At 42.3% G+C, this 19418-nt stretch overlaps 1 protein-coding gene across 9 annotated transcripts in view; it reads left to right on the plus strand.

Moving 5' to 3' along the window:
• Positions 1–19418, plus strand: part of AFF2 (AF4/FMR2 family member 2) — a 459081-nt gene that overhangs the window by 148858 nt on the left and 290805 nt on the right. For 5 of the 9 annotated variants that reach the window (XM_032330752.1, XM_032330754.1, XM_032330756.1 and 2 more), the window contains exons 2-3: positions 3828–3960; positions 13724–14584. In XM_032330752.1, the coding sequence (XP_032186643.1) occupies positions 3828–3960; positions 13724–14584 (994 nt within the window). The remainder of the gene's footprint in view (positions 1–3827; positions 3961–13723; positions 14585–19418) is intronic. The other 4 variants (XM_032330753.1, XM_032330755.1, XM_032330757.1 and 1 more) reach the window with 1 other exon arrangement.

Here is a 19418-nt window from a genome sequence, read left to right on the forward strand (position 1 = left end):
GCATCATTAGCTCAAGCATGCTACTACCAGGAGCTAATGAAGATGACCTAATTGAACTTTCTCAATCTCCATGAATCTACATGTGCTCTGGATTTTATCATCCTAGTGATGCACCTGTGGCTTCTAGTGGTGAAAATTGGAGTTACCTATGTACATGATCGGTTTAAGTGCAAGATTTGGAGAGTATCTGAGAGAAGGAGAAGATGAGGAGGAGAAATCACTTGACCTCCGAGGTGGAAGAGACCCAGGTTCACAGCTTCTTTTGCTTTTCTCTTGTTGAGGGTTTAACCCAACTCCCCTCTTCTCTGGAGCACCTTAGTTTCCTCCTGTGTTAACAAGGGCAGTTTCTCAGGCAAAGGCGAGGGGAATGGACAGATGGGTGAAGAAATTAGAGCTAACAGAAAAGCCCCATTCCAGAGAGAAGCTTCTCACCATCACACCTTACATTGGAGTGAGTGACAGAGTAACAAGTAACTCGTTATTTCTTTCCTTTTCCTATCAGCTAGTGGGGTGGTCAGGAAAACTGGAATCCTAAGACATAAGATGCAGAGAGAGAGAGAGAGAGATCGATCAGAGGTTTTTGGTTAATTGAGAGTAAAGTGAGTTATGAGTGGTGGGTCAGTGGTTTTGATGGCACCATAATGTGATGAATTGTGTTCTATCTTGGGGGGAAAAAGCTGGAAGAATGTCCTGACTTGCTACGAAGGAAAAAGTCCTCTGGTTGAGCTTTTTGGCTCCACCTCACAACAGGGAAATAGGTTTTCACACTCATAGGACCAATTCCCCCAGTCCTCCTCAGTGTGAATAAATTTGAATTGTTTAGCCCAATCATATGGTGATTAATTCACATTTCTGGCCTGAGCATTTCTTTGGGGGCCACGGAGCACTTCCTTACTCTGGACAAGCCCACAGTGTACATGGTACATCACATCATTGGGGGACAGCCATATGCTTTTCTCTGGTCCCCACGGGGCAAACAGGTTCAAATGCAACCTGCCTGAATCATAAGAACTTTAATTGAGTAGATAAAGAGGTCTCCATAATTATAAACTGCAGTAGGTATAACAAGAGGCTAAATACATAGCTGGGGTTTTAATTAGCCGGTGCTTCAAATTAGTAATTTTGGTTTCAGTCAGAAATCGGTGATGTTCTGCACTGTGAAAGCCTTATCACTGTGGAGTTCATTCCCCATTACACCTCGCCCTGTGAAGCTTTCAGTACAACACCATGCTGAGCAAAGGAGGAAGAAGTTGGAACGATTTGGTTGCCTTCCAAAAGCGGTGATATTCTATGGAGATTCAATTGATTCTCGCCAGAGATAGGAGAATTAACTATTCTTTGGTGTAGGTGTTAAAAAACGCAGCAGGCACTTTGCTTGCAACAGATAACACCCATGTGCACACTCAATCTGCTATTCACATTTTGTCTGGAATTTGGTAGCTAATGAACTGATGCAAAATGGAGCCAGGAGCCTCCCTCACAAATCAAACCCAGGTTGAAAGCGCCCAGAGTGCCCTGGCTGCTGGCCGCTCAGTGTTGCACAAGTGGAAATACGTTTCCTTTTCTTCTCCTCATCCTTCTCTTCCTTCAGGGTTTTCATTATATCTTTCCCTCAGAGAAGAAGGAAGGTAGTTTGCACAGCCAAGAGACCAAAGCACCTCAGTTCTCTTCATGGAAGAACTGAATGTGATCTATGGGCCTGTCATTCCTGGCTATCAGATGCACTGAATGAACAGATAGCTAGAAAGCTGACATCTTGCTCACATTTTTCGGAAGCACGAGATTTGGGCTCTTGTTTTTGTGTGAAGAGCCAACTGCTGTGGCAGGCAAAGAAATGAAGTGTCTTCCTTTGCAACAGAACTTCCCGGCTTGCCTCCCCCCCCCCACTAAATATTGCTTTAACTTGGTGCACCTCCACCCCTGATGCTCCCCCTCTCTTTCTTACATTTGGACACACTAATGTTGGGCTTGGGAGATGCACGACCCATGCATCGTGCTCAAGTCTGATCTCATGCTCCATGTGTACGTTCTGAAGATGTGACTCTGTCTGCTTGATCACACCTCAGCCTCCAACACAAAGACACTGCGACCCATGGCAACCGTGTGGGGTTCCGATCTCAACTCATGACCAGTGAGAAGAGATGATGCCAGCAAGTGTCACCTCTGTGGATGGTGTCTGAGACTCTGAAGGACAGACTGCCTTCCAGGATCTGGACTTGTCATCTTTCTCGACCAGACGGGGCCCATATGTGGGGTCTGGGCTTGGTGTAGTGCTGTCAATCTCCCTTGTTTTCCCCAGATGGTGATAACATTCATTGAGCCCCCTCATGCCTGGCCTAGCAAGCTCCTCTGTGTCTAGCATTGTTTGTATTGTGAAAGTATAACGTACGTCTGAGCATTCTTTAAATGTGGCCACTTTTGAAAATCAGAGGAATGAAGTGTTGTTGATTCAGAAGATAAGGCTATCAAAGTCACTTTGAATCTGTCAGTTCAAGGATTCCTGTGGAGAAAGGGAGTGATTAAGTGTAAACTCATACTCCATGTATATAAATATCTAGTTAAGCATGGCTATTTCATGCTCTGGGCTCTTATTTTATAAATTAAAAGTTATGATACTCATGAGCAAACTAGAAGACCAAGGGTAGGCACTAAGATCTGGGATGTATTTAAAACCTGTCGACTCTACTCTTCTATCATTTATCTCTTGTAATTCCTTTAGCTATTATGTTCATTTGCATGCCAATTATCTAATTAAGTCTTAACATGGCAGTATTAACATGGGGAAGGAAAGCAACATTTGTACACCACCTGCTAGGCATTTTACGTATGTTCCTATGATTTAGATTGGCTCCACTTATATGTGTTCACTTCAGGTAAGATTTTGATCAAAGGCAGGGGAAGAGAAAACCCAATGGACAAAATAAACCCACCACTTTTGAGACATACAGGTTATGGGGTAATAGGTATATTCTTGCCTAATTCTTCATTGGGAAGCATTTCATACTAGAAAATCCCAGGGCCTGGAGTATAACTTAGATATTGTCTGGAAGCTTCTGTACTGATTCTCCAATGGGAAAGCCTGAAACATGAAGAGTCACAGAGCTATACAGCATTTATAAAACAGGTATGCCTTGAGGTCATTCAAGGCTTGTGATACCTTTTGTTGTTAGCTGTTTGCCATTCAAGCCAGACACTTTCTTTGTGAAGAGTTTCCTGAAGAGGCTGTCAGTCTCCTATGACACAACTATGAGGAGAGAAAAGACACGCCCACCACAAAAAAGGAGTGTGAGCAAATTAGTGGTTCAGTGTTTTGTAGACTTCCAAAAATGCCCGTAAACTCCCCTATGATTTCATTACAACAGGCTAACTTTGGCTGTGGGCTCAGGACAGAATTATAGGTGGCCTGTGACATCTTGGTTAATTCCTTTCCCTTAGGACTTTATGACGTCTGTGATTCTGAGCCTTAAGCAGTTGGTAACACAAAGCAACTTGAATTCAGCACTTTTTTGCAAGTGGACTGACTTTCAGGGAGCATCTAATTGCCTGTGGTACTCAAGTAGGGACAAGAGAAGAGGATTCTGGAACACTCACATGGGCATGAGTATGGTTGCTAATAAGCATGTTTCCGTGTTCTTCTATATTCCAAAGAACTGGTCATGATCTTAAACCCCTCGGGAGTCAAGAAAATGTTTCTCCACTCCCCATGCAGTATATCCATTTGGGTAGCCTTGGATTGTATTATTTTTCTTCTTATTGATAACAAGAGAGATCTGAATGACATGACTAATTAATCTTTTTCTTCTTTTGTCTTTTTCTTTTCCTATCAGTCACTATGAACAAGACCGTAGTGCACTTAAAAAAAGGGAGTGGGAGCGGAGGAATCAAGAAGTCCAGCAAGAAGATGATCTCTTTTCTTCAGGCTTTGATCTATTTGGGGAGCCCTACAAGGTAGCTGAATATGTATGTAATTTGTCTTTCTGGAAAATCGTTGCTTGTTAAGTTTTTGAACATACTAATCAACATTTCATCTATTATTAAAGCACCCAAATCATTTCCAGGAGAATATATTTGACAAATAAAATCTATAAACACATTGTATTTGGGGCAACTGCAGCTTTCTGAAGAAGTCTTCAGAGGCAAATTCTGTCCTCGGATTTCAATGGGACTAGTGAGTCTTCCTGTTTCTGAGAAGTTCTGTCTTGCCCAGCACTTCCTACAGCAAGCAGTGCTCCCTTGATGCTTTTCCCCACCTTGGCTATTGGCAAGGCAGCCCCTGAAGACTTCATCAGAAAGTCAATGGCTGTGTCTTTCTCCTCCCAATCAGTGCCATTTGTTGCAAGTAAGGCCACTGTTTTCCTTTTCCGTGTTAGGTTGTTAGTAGCTGTGGAGTGGTTTGAGTGCTCTTTGAAAATCCTTGTTCTAGGATGAAGGGAAAAGCTGATCATTTTCTCCTGGTGGTTAATCATCCTGGATGAGGAGATTGCCTCAACCAAGGATGGGGGGGTGGGCAAGGGGGTAGCATAGCCAGGTGGATTGCCTAGCATAGCCACTAACACTCCTGCTGCTCTGTCTATAACTACTGATTTCATGATGACTGCCTCTGAACTTTCTATTCAGGGTGGGGCTTGGGGGAAGAATCTGGTGGAATAGCTGGCAGCTGGTTGGTGTTTATTGAAATTTAGTAGCAGTGTAATTTTCCATAATGAAACAAAATGATGTAAGAGTTAAAACAACAATAGAGGGAAATTTCTGAGAGTCATGCTTTTAGAAGGGCACCAATTAGGGGACAATGACTTCTGGGAAAGGAAAGGACTGCATTGGCACAAATACCACTTTGGGGTATAGAGTAAGCTGTTGGGCTCATTGACCACTGAGAACAGAGTCTTGCTGCCTTCTTCACGATAAGTGAGCATCTCTTGAATGAGACTCAGGTGCCTTCTGAGTTCAGGAAGTCTGACAGAGATAGTTAGGTTACCTAAACTGCTACTTTCCAATTTGTCAATAATAGTATAATCCTTAAAAAAACATTTCTCCTATCTCAATTGATTTAATTTACATACTGCCTTTGAACATGTGTATTTTTTAAAGATTTTATTTATTTATTTGACAGACAGAGAGAGATCACAAGTAGGCAGAGAGGCAATCAGAGAGAGTAAGGGGGAAACAGGCTCCCTGCTGAGCAGAGCCCAATGCAGGGCTCGATCCCAGGACCCTGAGATCATAACCTGAGCTGAGGACAGAGGCTTAACCCACTGAGCCACCCAGGCGCCTGTGAACATGTGTATTTAAGGATATAAGAGTTTAGTGAACATTTGTTGAAGGCCCACTACATGCTAGTCACATCTTAGACAAATGCACAAAGAGGAATAAGACATCATGAACAATGGAAGGCAAGCGTACAGAGCAGCTGCCACAGAGGTAGGCAGGCAAGAGGTTAGTGGAGACTTGGTACCTCATGCCAAGGAGACTGGACACAATTCTGTACATGAAGAGAAGTTACTGCACAGTTTCAAGGAAGGGCATGGCAGGACAGACAAAGCATTTTGAAGATGATGTTGGCAGTGTGGTGAGTTGGTTGGAGGTGAGGCAAACGAGAAGGCAGATAAAGAAGATTTTGTAGTTAGCTAAGGGGAATTCATGGCAGAGAGGATTTAAGACAACAGAGAGAAAGTGACATGATGAGATTGGATATCTGACTGGCTGTGGAAAATGTGAGGAGTAAATGATTCTCATACTTCTGACTTGAGAAGATGGCAGTCTCATTAACGGGTTGTTCAGGAGGAAACAGCATTGGTGCTTGCAAAGAAAAAGAAAATTAGTTCTGTTTTGAGCACAGTTGGTTTGAGATGCTGGTGGGATATGAAGAGAGGCATACTGTTAGGCATTGGGTGTAGGGATCTGGAGATAATGAGAGTGCTCAAGAGAGTTAGATGTGAGCAGGGAGGTGGTCATGGAAGCAGTCAGATGACTGAATAAGGAGGACAAAGAGAGAGTCTTGGGGAGGAGCAGCATTTAAGGAGTAAAAGAGGTGGCAACGTAGACATCAGGAAAGGCAACTAAAAAAGAGTGAATGATCACAGAGGTAGGAAGAGAACTAGGAGAATCATTTAATAGAAATCAAAGGGATATAGGGTTTTATGGAGGAGGGATTTGTTAGTTATTTGTGTCTGGGAGGGCAGGAAAGGTCACCACTGGAAAGTGGCTGTTGGATTTGGTAGTTGGGGGATGGGGGGAATCAATGACCTTAGGAAGAGTTGTTTTATTTTGTTGATGGTGGTGCTCATTGTGGGAAGTAAACTGCCTGGGCTCAGGGAGTAAATGGGAAGTAGTAAAACAAAGAAAGACAGTAACTTTTTGTGTGGAGGGAGGAAGAAAGGAAGGTAGGTAGAACCTGAAGGGAGAAATTTTATGGAAAGAGGCTCCTTTTTTCATAATGGGAAAAATGTGAACATGTTTAGAGATTGATGGGAAAGACCAGATGTCAGTCAAAAGGGAGAGGGTAAAGGGACAGGAGGAAAAGGTGACAAGTGGAGCAGGGTCCCAGAGGAGATGAGCAGACACAAAGTCAAGAGTATGTGAAGAGTGGCCAGCCATGGCAAGACATTGTGGCCTTCATTTTTTCCAGAAAATGGAAGAGAGGTCAAAGGATGATAGGTGCCTTATCCATTCTTAAGAAAGGAATAACCAGATGAGTTTTATGTCTTAACTTTGGATGAGTTAGAAAAAGGAGGTTTACTCAGAGTCATTCTTAAAGTTTGAAGTCTATTCCATGTTCAATGTTATTAATATGATGAGGTGTAGAGCCCTTGGTTTATCCCCTCTTTATAACTTAAATCATGTTGAATTAATGGTCTTATACCTTTAAGGTAAATGCTATCTCTTATTAAAAAGGTCTGTAATATAGATACATATTTATTTTTAGATGTCAGCAGTGTGTTTTTGAGTAGGCAGTTTAAAAAAAAAAAAAAAAAAAAAAACCTGTGATCAACATTGCCAGACATTTTCAGAAGTCATCTGTCTTGCTATGACAAGAGTGCATCAGGTAGAGATGCTAGGAGGGAACATTCATCTAGCTCAGGGCCAGGACTGTTGTGTGATTAGTAGCCTGTTGCCTTTCTGTTTCTCAACAGGTGATAGAGGTTGTGATTCCGTTGAGACTGTATAGGAGAGGAATTGAGCTAACAGTTGGTGACCTAGTGATTCTGTTTCTTTCACCATTGCTTTGATGATCAGCTACCATCTTATACTGTGTCCATGTTCAGGATTCCCTGAGAAATCCCTAGAGGGTTTGCTTTCCCTTCCCCCTCCCCCAGATGATGATACTAGAACTGATGTTCCCCTCCATCAGCTCTCTAGACCTGGACTGGTATGGACACCCTTGGGGTATCTGGACATGCCAGTAGCAGTGGAAGTGTTAGAGCTGGTCCATGGTCCATTGGTAGACCCTTCCTTAGGGTTGTGGTAGGAATACTTATCAAATTAAAAATCAAAACTCCTGGTGGTGGATCAGGACTTTCAGGAAATTTCTTGCCACCCTAAAACCTAAAACATGGCCTATTAAGTTATCTAGTAGTGTTGGTAGTTTGTGAAGTAGCCAATAAGCATCAGTCCCTAAGACCCACTGCCTTTCTCAGCAGTTAGAATAAATGGTGATCTCTCATCATCCTGGCTGATTTCTTTCCTTTCTCTGCTTTACCCCTACCATTCCCAGAATGGAAAGAAGGTTGACCACCCTTACATTCAGTTGGTGAATGGGGCTCCATGGGGCTGCTTCTATTGCGTATAACTTTCAAATCTGACTTTGTGCTATGGTGTTGAGAAGGATGCCTTCAAAAGCACTTGAAGAACCTGAAGCTATTTGACGTGTCTAAGCCAGTGTGGAAATACTGGGAAGGCTGAGGAACTGGTGTGTAGCAAGCGGCTGCTATCTGCCAGACACATGCTAGGGCTTTATATGGGCCTGTTTAGTCCTTCCAACAACTGGAGTACTTGTTTTCCTCATTTGGCCCACAAGGAATCTGAGACTCAGAGAGGAGAAGTGGCTTCTCTACAGCTTATATCTGTGCCAGCAGTGAATCTAGAACACAGTTATGTGGTTCATTACCTGTAACAGGAAGCTGCTGATCTTTCTACAGGGGGTGAGAAGACCTGATAAGCTTACCTACCTTCTGTGTGACTTTGGTGAAGAAAGTTTATTTCTCTGACTTATAGTTTCCTCCTCTCTGAACTGAATAATAATACCTGATATGAAGTAATCCCTGATAATATAATAAGCAACAACCACAACTGACATTGTATAGCTCTTTCCACTCTATGAGAATGAGGAAAGTGAGTCACAGAGAGATTAAGTGGCTTATCCCAGGTCATTTTTATTGGGGAGGTAGAAGCCAGACTGAGATCAGAGCTGCTCCCCTGACTCATGTGGTTGTTGTAAGGATCAAATCAAATGAACCGGGGACCTTGCTTTGAAATCTGCAAAGTGCTATACAAGTTCAGCATGTTAATGTTATTATAATTAAAGAAAGAAATAGCAACTTACAGCTTAGAGAGATTAACTATAGAAATATTACAATTAGGAAAAAAGGAATTACTAAATCATATACAAGAGCCACAATAAAATAAAGGGGGAAAATGAGCCTCAAAACTTAAATTATTTTGCTACTTTTTATTAAAAGAAATACTATGGTACAATTGCCTCCTAGTACATTAATTTTCAATGAACCTCTACTACTGATTTGTAGATAGCATTAGAAGCAAACTGAGGCAACTTTGCATTTCTTAGAATAATGAGAGGCAAAAAGCTTCAATATGAAGGAGTGCTGTTAGTCATGGGCCACAAACCAGACATATAATTTATGCCTGAAAATACTTGGAAAATTAATTTCCTTGATGATGGAGAAATTGTGATTATTTAGAAAATAAGAACTGCAGAGGTTACCTTTAAGAATGAACCAATCATCTAGAATGGGAGGTAAAGAACTGGCCAATGGAAAGAAGCCTATAATTGAATGAAATGGCCAACTTTCATTTTTGCCATTTTTATAATGTCCAATCAAAACTGCCAAGAATACCTTGCTCCTTAATAGGAGTACTAAGAATCCAGAAAGTGCAAAAGAACATTCAGTGCAAATCAAGTCTCTGTGGTCTATAGTCACCCCATTGTGTAGGGGCGTAGAAATGTGTTTCAGGCCCCACTGGGTTTTTTATCCAGTGGCTCTTCTATCTACATCTAGAGTAATTTAAAAAACTGGTTGACAGTTACCCAGCACTGGTGGTGGAAAGGCAGAGAGGTGAATCAGGTGACCTGGACTGTCCTGCTAATTATTATTTGGAGATTGTTAAATGGTGGACTTTTTGAGGCTATGTGTCTGTGTGTCCTCTGTGCCTAACCCTTCTCGTGACTGTTTTGAATTTACCAGTATGTGTCTTAAGCATGGCCATGGTAATTCCTACTTGTAGCCACAGCACGTCTGTTTTGCAAAGCATATGGATCTTCCTTCAATCAGAAACTCAGAAAGTGTCGCCAGTGAACTCAACCTTGAACTGTCTGCTTCGCAGTTCTGATCACAAGTCCCTGTGAGACCGTTGCTCTGTGAGGAAGCTAGTCTAAGGGAGTTGACACCCTTTCATTCCTCCAAGGTATCCCAGCTCTGGCCCTGTGTCGTCTGTGCACAGGAAAACCCCACACCTGGAGCTCTTAGTTTAGCCCCCCAACTCACATAGAGATATGCCTTCACTGAGTTAGACTTTAATGCAGTGCTCTTTTTTTAGTCATCATAAGAATAAGCCACATGAAGAACATCTTTGCATCTTCTGTGAAGTTGGTGCTAAAAAATTTGTTTTCTTGTTAAAAGGTTTCTTTTAAAAGGTTTGTTTATTTGAGAGAGCAAGAGAGAGAGAGAGAGCAGGGGGAGGAGCAGAAGGAGGGACAGAGTGAGAGGGAGACAATCTCAAGGAGACTTCACACTGAGCGAGGAGCCCCACACAGGCCTTGAGCTCATGACCCATGAGATCATGACCTGAGTCAAAATCAAGAGACAGATGTTTAACTGACTGTGCCACCCAGTTACCCCATGTTCAGAGGTTCTTATAACTGAACCAATGAGAAGAATTCTTTTTTACATTTTAGTATCCGGCAACCATTTGTCTTATTTAATAAATTAAGATATGCTTCCTTTCTTCAGACAAACAGAATTCAGTAAGCTGTGAGTTTTTCTTTTTTGCCTTAGCTGCCAGGAAGTTCAAAGTTCAATTTAATGTTCAATCATAGTAACCAAGTCAGCCTGACTTTTGATTTTCTATTTGTTTATTTACTCCAAGCTATTGCAAAGCCTTTATTTTGATATAGGTAGGATATGACTTATAATTGGATTCAATTTGTGTCAGCAACAATTTTTTGAGTACCTGATATGCACCTGACCTGGTGCTCAGTCCTGAACTGAGGTGAATGAAAGGTGGTCTCTGACCTTTAAGAGTTTATAGTTTTATGCAGAAAAAGAAATCATTGCTATAGTAAACCCTACATGGTGGGAGGTTGATTTTCTAGATCTAGTCAGAGAACTTTAGTTTTCTTCTAATTTTGTTTAAGTAGACATAATTTTAGACATTGGCTGGTTTATAAGTTCTAATTTTAAACATATTTTAAAACCTAGAGATGGGGAAAAAAACCTCAGCATGCATTGGAAAGCCAGATCATTATAATAGTAGAAGTAAATGAAGAGATATTCAAACTTAACCAAGGTTCTCTCCATTGAAGAAAAGATAAGCACATCCCTTTTATTTACTGTTGAACAGGAACAGGAATGTGACTAGCTTGCTTGCAAGCAAATGAGTCTTAAGATTCTTGAGTCTTGATTATGTTGACCTGGAGAGAGTGAATTACTTTTCAAGAATCTGAGGTATTGTCCTGGTCTCTCTGACATCTCAAGGCAAGGTTCTGATGCTGTAGAGCTTAGTTTCAATGGAAGTTCAATGAGCTTTCAATAGAAGTCCAGTAAACTCCCAAAGAAAGTTCAGTCAGTTGAACTTGGAGCTTTCTGCTAGCTAAGGCAAAAAGAGAAAAGTTCTTATAGAATTCTTTTTGTGTGAAGGAAGGAAGCAACATCCAAATTCATTAAATGAGTCAGTGTAAAACAAAGGCATTTAACATGAGGAACAACATGGTGTTGTCTCCCTCTTTGCTGGGTCAGATCCTTAAAGATAGCCAGGTATTGGTGTTTGTTAAGCCATCATGTGACCCAAGAGGTAAACTGTTTCAGGGGCCAGAGCAACTCTGTAAGTATTTAAAGCTTGAACTAAATCATTTTTTTATAAAATATTTTATTTGACAGAGAGAGAGGGATCACAATTAGTCAGAGTAGCAGGCAGAGGGAGAGAGAGGAGGCGGCTCCTCCCTGAGCAGAGAGCCCAATGTGGGGCTCTGTTCCAGGACCCTGTGATTATGACCCAAATTGAAGGCAGACGCTTAATGACTGAGCCACCCAGGTTCCCCTGGAGCTTGCATTAAATTCTTACTGGGCCCTCAGCATTATAAAATCTCTTTGTTTTGAATTAAGGGACTGAATAGGAGGGAGACTGGGTTTGGCCGCAACCCAAATTGTTGGTCATGCACCATTTATCAAAGGAGACCACTCTATCCAGAGTGCATTCTGGTCTTGGCTGAAGAGTAATTTGTGCCATTAAAATGGACAAACCTAGGGATTTTCAGGGAATAGAAGTGATCTCTACCTGTCTCTATCTATTAAATAGGCCTTTCAAATGTACTTCTGAAAATGGAGCAATTATTCAGCTGAGGTTTATATGGAATGTTAATTGTTTAATCACTGCTTTAGCACTAAGGTTGCATGTGATGCAATATCAGATGTTCTTGTGCATAAGAAAACTGAAACAGACATTTATTGGATTTCCAAATTCCCCACCCCCAACAGGACCCTCGTAGCAAATATTGAGTGTACTTTTTTGTAATCTCTGGAATCCTATTTCCCTCACAGCCCTTATTTCTTTGGAAATGTCTTATATGATTTCACACATGCTATGAGTTGGATACTGCTTACAATACATGGAGATCATGTTAACAACAAGGCCAAGGTCACCAGTTTGATTCGCTCTCTGGTTGCTCCTTCTTGGTATCCTTTGCCAGCTCCTCTTCTTCTCTCGGTCGCTTAAAGGTTAATGTTCCCCAGGGTTCCTCCTGAGCTTGATCTTCTCATTCTGTATTTTCTTTCTCTGGGTGATTTCATCCATTTCCAGCACTTCACCCTTCATTCATCTGCACACTTCCATCTTCACATACAGAGAACAGCACACAGCCAGACAGCCTAGGTCTAGACTGAGATCCCAGCCTTGGATAGGCACACTCCCCATCGATGTCAGGAGCTTGGGCTGGGTTAAGGGAATGTAAGAGTTCTGAGAGGTTAAACATCTATCTTCAGTGGATGCGGTGTCATTGGGGAAGTTGTCACCCCTTCCTGCGAATGGAGGGCATGCCTATGGTCCCAGAGACCTAGAGGCTACATAGGGTGGGTGTCTTACCCATACAGTGGTCCTGCTACCACATGTCTCCATGGAAGCCAGTAACCTTGTCTCACTGCAACATCTTGGGCTAGAGTAGTACAGCCTAAGCACAAAGAAGTCCTTTGCCCTTCTGAATCCAACAGCTTGTTTTGAGAACACCTTTGGCAGGTACAGGGTATAATAATAAAAAGTCACTTTTAAAGATGAACAGCTGAGCTTTCATCCAAGTCATTTCTTCTAAGTATATAGGTATCTACCATTTTCTAGTTATGAAAGCTGTGCTTTATGTATTACAGAAACCCATGCAGCAACTTAATTATTGGAAGAACAAGCACAGCCATTTTTAACAAGCTTAGTATTTCCTATGGGGGATGATATAGCTGGGTCTGTTGATTGTCCATAGAATGATTTAGTTGCCAACATCACTTTGGAAATCTGGCTTTGTTTTCATTTACGTAAGCAATAGCTTAAAATTCTTGAATAAATTTTTCTAAATCATTGAAAAAACACAGGAGAGCTTGAGTCAGTGCTGATGAACAATTGCACCACTTCAAAGTAAACAAGTATGAGTCATCAATACATAAACACAGTTGCCCCAGAATATGTGGGCAGACACTAGTAATTTATACAGTCCTTTGATTAAAAGGAATTAGATTCGCTTTAGTCATGTTAGCTCAATTAGATGTTGAGCTTTTCTAAACCAATATATTCATGATCGCACAATTTCACTGACTTCCTGATCCAATGGGCTAAACCATTTTCATGGTATAATGTGGCACAAAGGGCTGACACGTCAAGAACAAATATATGTTGAACATTCCATTACAATTCCAGTGATCACTAAGCTGAAGTTGTTTATCACAATATGGAATGTAACCATTCAGCTTATCTGACCTAAAATAAGTTGCATTGCTAATAAAATTTATAAGTGACGTAATTTAAAACTTTCTCCCAATGAACATATTTAAGGACAGGCCAGGGAGCATACAGACATTAAGCACACAGCTCATTCCAAGAGGCTCTTTCAATAGTGTTACTGATTTTTTTTTCTTACATAGCACATGAAAAGTATGGAATTATATAGCAGCATGAGAATTTTAAAGCACCCTATATGCTAGTCTACTTAGGACATCTGTTTGAAACATTAACATTAGGAAACACAAACCTATTCATTCTCTCTCCTCCCACCCCCATCTTTTTGTTATTTTAGACAAACAAAGGGGATGCACTTGCCAACCGAGTCCAGAACACGCTGGGAAACTATGATGAAATGAAGGATTTGCTAACTAACCATTCTAATCAGAATCATCTAGTGGGGATCCCAAAGAATTCTGTGCCCCAGACTCCCATCAACAAAAATGAACCGAGCTTTTTCCCAGAACAAAAGAACCGAATGCTCCCACCTCACCAGGATAGCACTCATCCCTCAGCACCAATGCCTCCACCTTCCGTCGTGATACTGAATTCCACTCTCATACACAGCAACAGGAAATCAAAAGCTGACTGGTCACGTGATAGTCATAACGCTAACATTGTCCCAGCCAACCAGGCCAGTGGTCAGCCAAACAAGCTGCCGCCGTCTACACAGGACCAACCCCTAGCCCGACTGGAAGACTTCTTTGTCTACCCAGCTGAACAACCCCAGGTTGGAGCCACTGAAGAGTCAAACGTGTCTGCAAAGGAAGACAGTAGTCTCAAGTCCAGTGCAGGGGATACGTTCAAAGAAATCTTTCAGTCCATCTCATCAGAAGAATCTGAATTTACAGTGCAAGCTCCTGGGTCTCCCCTAGTTGCCTCCTCTTTGTTAGCTCCCAGCAGTGGCCTTTCAGTTCAGAACTTTCCACCAGGGCTTTACTGCAAAACAAACATGGGGCAGCAAAAGCCAACTGCATATGTCAGACCCATGGATGGCCAGGATCAGGCACCAGACGTCCCTCCAACACTGAAACCTTCCATTGAATTTGAGAACAGCTTTGGGAATCTGTCATTTGGATCACTCTTGGACGGAAAACCCAGTGCAGCCAGTTCAAAGCCTAAACTGCCAAAGTTCACGATTCTCCAAACAAGTGAAGTAAGTAATTTTTAAAGTTTTGTTTTTGTTTGTTTCTTTCTCCGCCCCCCCCCTTTTTTTTAGTTCACTGCTCTAACTTCTATGGTCAAGTATTGACAAGCAGCTCTTATTTACCTTCTTGAGCCAGAAATGAGACTCTTCAAGGTCAGTCTGTGTCCCAATCTTCTGTCGCTTGTGACTTGAGTGATTACCATTCTGCAAATACAGTTAAATCTCCATAATGTGGAATGGCCAAAGACAAGGTCAGTGTGAGTGAGTGAAAAGTTGCACTTACAAAAGAGTTTCAGAGAGCGCACTTGTAGTTATATGTACAAATTAATAACACTGGATATTGTAATCGGTCGTAAGCAGTGTGAGGTCCACGAAAAGATTGGGAGTCACCATAGGCCTTCACTAGTAAATAGCATTTCATAAGCATAAAACACAGAAGCTCCTTAAGGTACAAGAATGTAAAAGTGTGATTTGCTGGCATCAGAAGTGGAAGGCATTCTTTAAGAATCTTGGTTTCTTGAGTGCTTATGGTGTCATTCCTTGGCAAGATCCTAACGTTATCTTCCATGTCCCTTAGTCTTCCCTTCTGCACCACTGTCTTCCACATGTACCTCCATAGCCCTCTTACACTACCTAGATCCCTTCTGTCAAAGCCAAAGGCATTGTGCTCAACCACAATCCCCCTGGGTTTAGAATGACTAAATGTCCTACCCATCTCTGGAATCATTGCCTTATAAAAGAGAAGTTGGAGGGACCCAAGCCTCTCCCAAAGGAATGAATCACTAATGATTGGATCCCAGACCTTGTGGCTGCTGGGTGGGGGACATGTACTGGGTGCCCCTCAGATGCCACCATGTAAGCGGCTGCCTACAGTACCTCCAGCACTTGATTGGAAGAAGCTACTTCTTTTAGATTGGATTCCTGTTACTGGTGCCTGAAGGCTTGAAAAGATGTAGAGGAAGAAAGTAGGTTGAAATTTTTGCTCAATAGGAGGCCGAGACAGTCGATGTGAATTGTTGCAGATTCTAAGTCAGTGGGGTCTGAATTAGAAAAGTCTGACCATGTGCACCTCTGGCTCTTGCGCCGTTATTCATTACTCGTATTCAGCACACGCGGTGATTGCAGAGGACAATGGGACCGTGAAGTGGGAAGGAGGAGTGGGGCTGTGGATTATATTTTTGGAATGCATGCTTTTCATACTGTTTCGACCCTGAGGCGGTTTTGCTTCTTGTATCATCATTCATCAAGTCTTATCAAGCTTCCTCCTAAGTATCTCTCCAGCCTGTCACCTCTTTACCCTCCCTGCCTTCAGAGTCCCCATGGGCCCTTGTGACCGCCCCTCCTCGCTGCTCTCCTTCCCTCTGGTCTCACCTCTCTTCCAGACCATCCTCCATCTGGGCTGACTTGATGGGCACATCCAGCCATGTCACTCCCTGCTTTCGATTCTTTTGTGCCTTCTCATTGCTTCCAGGATAAGGTCCAGATTTCTTAGTTCCACATACGAAGCTCTTCACTCTGATTCCACGCTCCTTCTCTGACTTCCCATTTTACCATGTCTTTACATGCAGACAAAGCCTCAGCATCATGGAGCTACCTGTGGTTCCCTGTCACATCATGCGTTATCACACTTCCTTGCTTTCGTGCCTGCCGTTCTCTCAGCCTAGAATGTCTTTCCCTACCCTCCCTTGTCTTCTGGTGAAATCCTGTTCCTTCTTCAAATCTGCTTGATTGTTCTTTCTCTGTGAAAGCTTCCTTGACTCCACAGGCTTACTGTAGCCTGCTTCCTCTGGGCTCCTCTAACACTTTACGTACACCTTGACTAGCACTTTACTTCATGTACTGTAGTCACTCATTTCATGTGTCTATCTCCTCTATTAGACTGTGAACTCCTGGAGAGCAAGGGTCGTCTCCTTCCTCTCTGCATCCCGAGCGCCTAGCAAATGCCTGGCACATAGTAGCTACTTAATAAATGTTTGTTGAATGAATGAATTTCAGAAATGGTTACTCAAGTACATTTTCTAAGCCATGGCATTAATCAACTAACACGAACCAAGGGAAGCAAATACTAGCAAATCCATCATCAGTTTTATCTCTTGAATGGTACCCTGTCTGCCTATGTCTTACTCTGCTCTGCTACTACACAGTTGTTTGGAAATCCTCATCCTAATTTCTAGGGGATGACTTCATATGGGATCATAATGCTTAAAATCCAAACAGAAGCCTGCCTCAAGAGAGGAGTATAATGAGAGGCTTCTTGTCCCTTTGCTTGCCCTGCTATCTACGGCAGTGCCATCACTCAGGGCTGGTCTGGGAATGGCACTGGCACATCAAGAGGTCCATCAGCTTGTGTCCATACCTCGTTAGCCAAGTGACAGGTCACAGACCCAGTGAGATTCACTCCATTATAATCCTCTCTCTTGTACATTCACAACATGGCTGACCCAGACTCAGAAATGACTTCATGCTTTTTTTTTTTCCCCTCAGTGCTTTGGCACACGAATGAGAGGGGCATTTCCAAAGAGAGTCTGAGCTGTCTTCAGCTCTGGAGATGATGATCCGAGGAGCTGCTATGTGCACTCAGCCTTTGGTGATGGTACAAATAGATTTTGGTAGAGCCTTGTATGAAAAATGGGTCAGGTCCAATAAAGTAATGATGAGAGATCAGTGGAGAAGATACCTATTTTAAAACCTAGGTCTCAAGGAAGGATTTGAAAAAGGGGTGAGACAGAGGCTTAGGGCCCTAAGGTCAGGAGGACATACTGGCTTCAAGAGTAATGGGAAAACTGAGGATAGGACGAAATAAAAGAGGTCCAACAGCCTGCCCGGGAGCTTACAAGGGTGTAAATTCAAACATGGGCATAAATATAGACAGGGTGGAACATTATGGAGCTTTGTACCTAATAGAGTTTATGTGGCTGAAACTCCGACAAGTCTGAAAATTCACCTTATCAAATCTGGATGCACTTTTCAAAAGCACTCAGCTTGAGAATTCAGCCCCAGTCTTTAGTGTCAAGAGGTTCAGGCATTGGGATCTGGGTCTCCAGTCAAAGTAGCCATCATTGATGAGTGGTAGCATTATTCCTTGGAGTTACTGCTAAAAGGGTTTGTCCAGAGAGCAGTCACAGGGTCTCTGTGAGTATTCCCCACTCTGTCCCTGGATCTAGGGAAAGATGCTGTTCCATGTATTAGTGAAGTGCTTTTGGGAACAGAGGGGCAAAGTGGGGTGGGTGGGGGTTTGAACACCAGAAAACACAGCATTCTACGATGTACAAATAAACAGATAGGAATATACTTGTGAGTTGAGGGACAAAAACTATTACTGAAATGGAATGAGCCTGTGTGTGTGTACATTTGCTTGTGTGTCTATGGTCGTGTATACAGTGGGGAAATTTTAATTTCAGCCCATCCTCGAAATGGTCCCTTGGCTCTTAGGATTTCTCTATCAATGATAAAGATTCTAGGAGTCTAATCAACTTTATTGCAGAAGGTCAGCATTTCAATTGAAGCATGATTTTGGAACAAAATAATTTGTTTAAAGACTTAGTTTTACAGAATTTACTAACATTCCAGGCAACTCCCCATTCCCAACCCACCAAAAAAGACTGATATGTTCTGCAGTTGAACTTAGGAGAATTTTCTGGGAACTGCATCTGAAAACAGTAAAAGATTGATATACATCAAATGGAAACTGGGGGTAGCTTGCAGATGGTATTTTATTAGGAAATGAATTTGCTAATAAATGCAGATTTATATGTGATTTCGTGATGTATGTTTTTGCTTACGTTTCTCATTAGGATAAAATCTTTTGGTGTAGCTAGCTTTGCTTTTGGGTGCAATTCATCGGTAGCCTGGTTTGGGAAGTAAATAATTGCATGGAAATGAAAGGATTGATGACAGGTAGTATTTCCATCCTAGGTCAATAAGCTTTCATAAGTACAGTACTAATGTGTAGAATGCTATCACCATAAAGGATTATTTGCCTTACAAGCTGCTCTTGGCTGTGACCTAAGGCTATTCCAAGGCTCTGAACGCCTCAACATTAGGAGGCTCTTAGAAGAGTTTAATGGAACTGATACGAATGATGGGATCTGGCTTTAGCTAATTTTAGTGGCTGGCTTTGTCAACCAGCTAAAAAGTTATGGCCCACATTTGTGACTGTGCCTGTTTTGGTTTGTATCCTATGAAGTGAACACCATGGGTATAATTAGCTTTATTTATTATGAGGTAGATAGGAAGCTCAAGTCCCTTGCGTGAGAACTGCAGAAAATGCTGGGAACTTAGCATTTGTGTGCTGAGTATGCCCAGGCAGCTCCTTCAAAAAATGGTGGATCACCAGCTGCTGTGTGCAACCGGGATGATCATTTTCCACTTGATGTACCTCATGAGTTTATTTAATTTTTTGGCTCATTCTTATAGAAGTGAACTAGTATCCAGTCCGAAGCTAGGACAGGTTTTATTCTCACCGCAAAATGAATGAATATCCCTCTGGAATTCCTCCTCCTTTCAGGGTGCCCCAGAGGCCTTGACCTTAGCACATATTTCCTCTGAGAAGGGAAGCCGGGAATGCAGATAGATCATGGAGCCTTGTGTTGTTTGTGATGGTGAGGTCAGAGGTGCTGCATGATTAGTAAGGGTGTCTTGCGCTGGAGACATCAGCTTTTCCTCTCCATGCTTTCCCAAGGCTCTTTATGGTTCTCAGCCATGTTTTCCTTCCTTGGTGCCCCCACTCCACGCTGTCCCTTGCCCTCCATTTGCTCATCAGCACTAGGCCAACTGAGGTCTAGAGCTCAGCTTGGGCTTAGGAAAGATCTTGAAGATCCCCAGTTATGTTTTGTTTTGGGTT

Source organism: Mustela erminea, chromosome X (genome assembly GCF_009829155.1).
Source record: "Mustela erminea isolate mMusErm1 chromosome X, mMusErm1.Pri, whole genome shotgun sequence".
Lineage (NCBI taxonomy): Eukaryota > Metazoa > Chordata > Mammalia > Carnivora > Mustelidae > Mustela > Mustela erminea.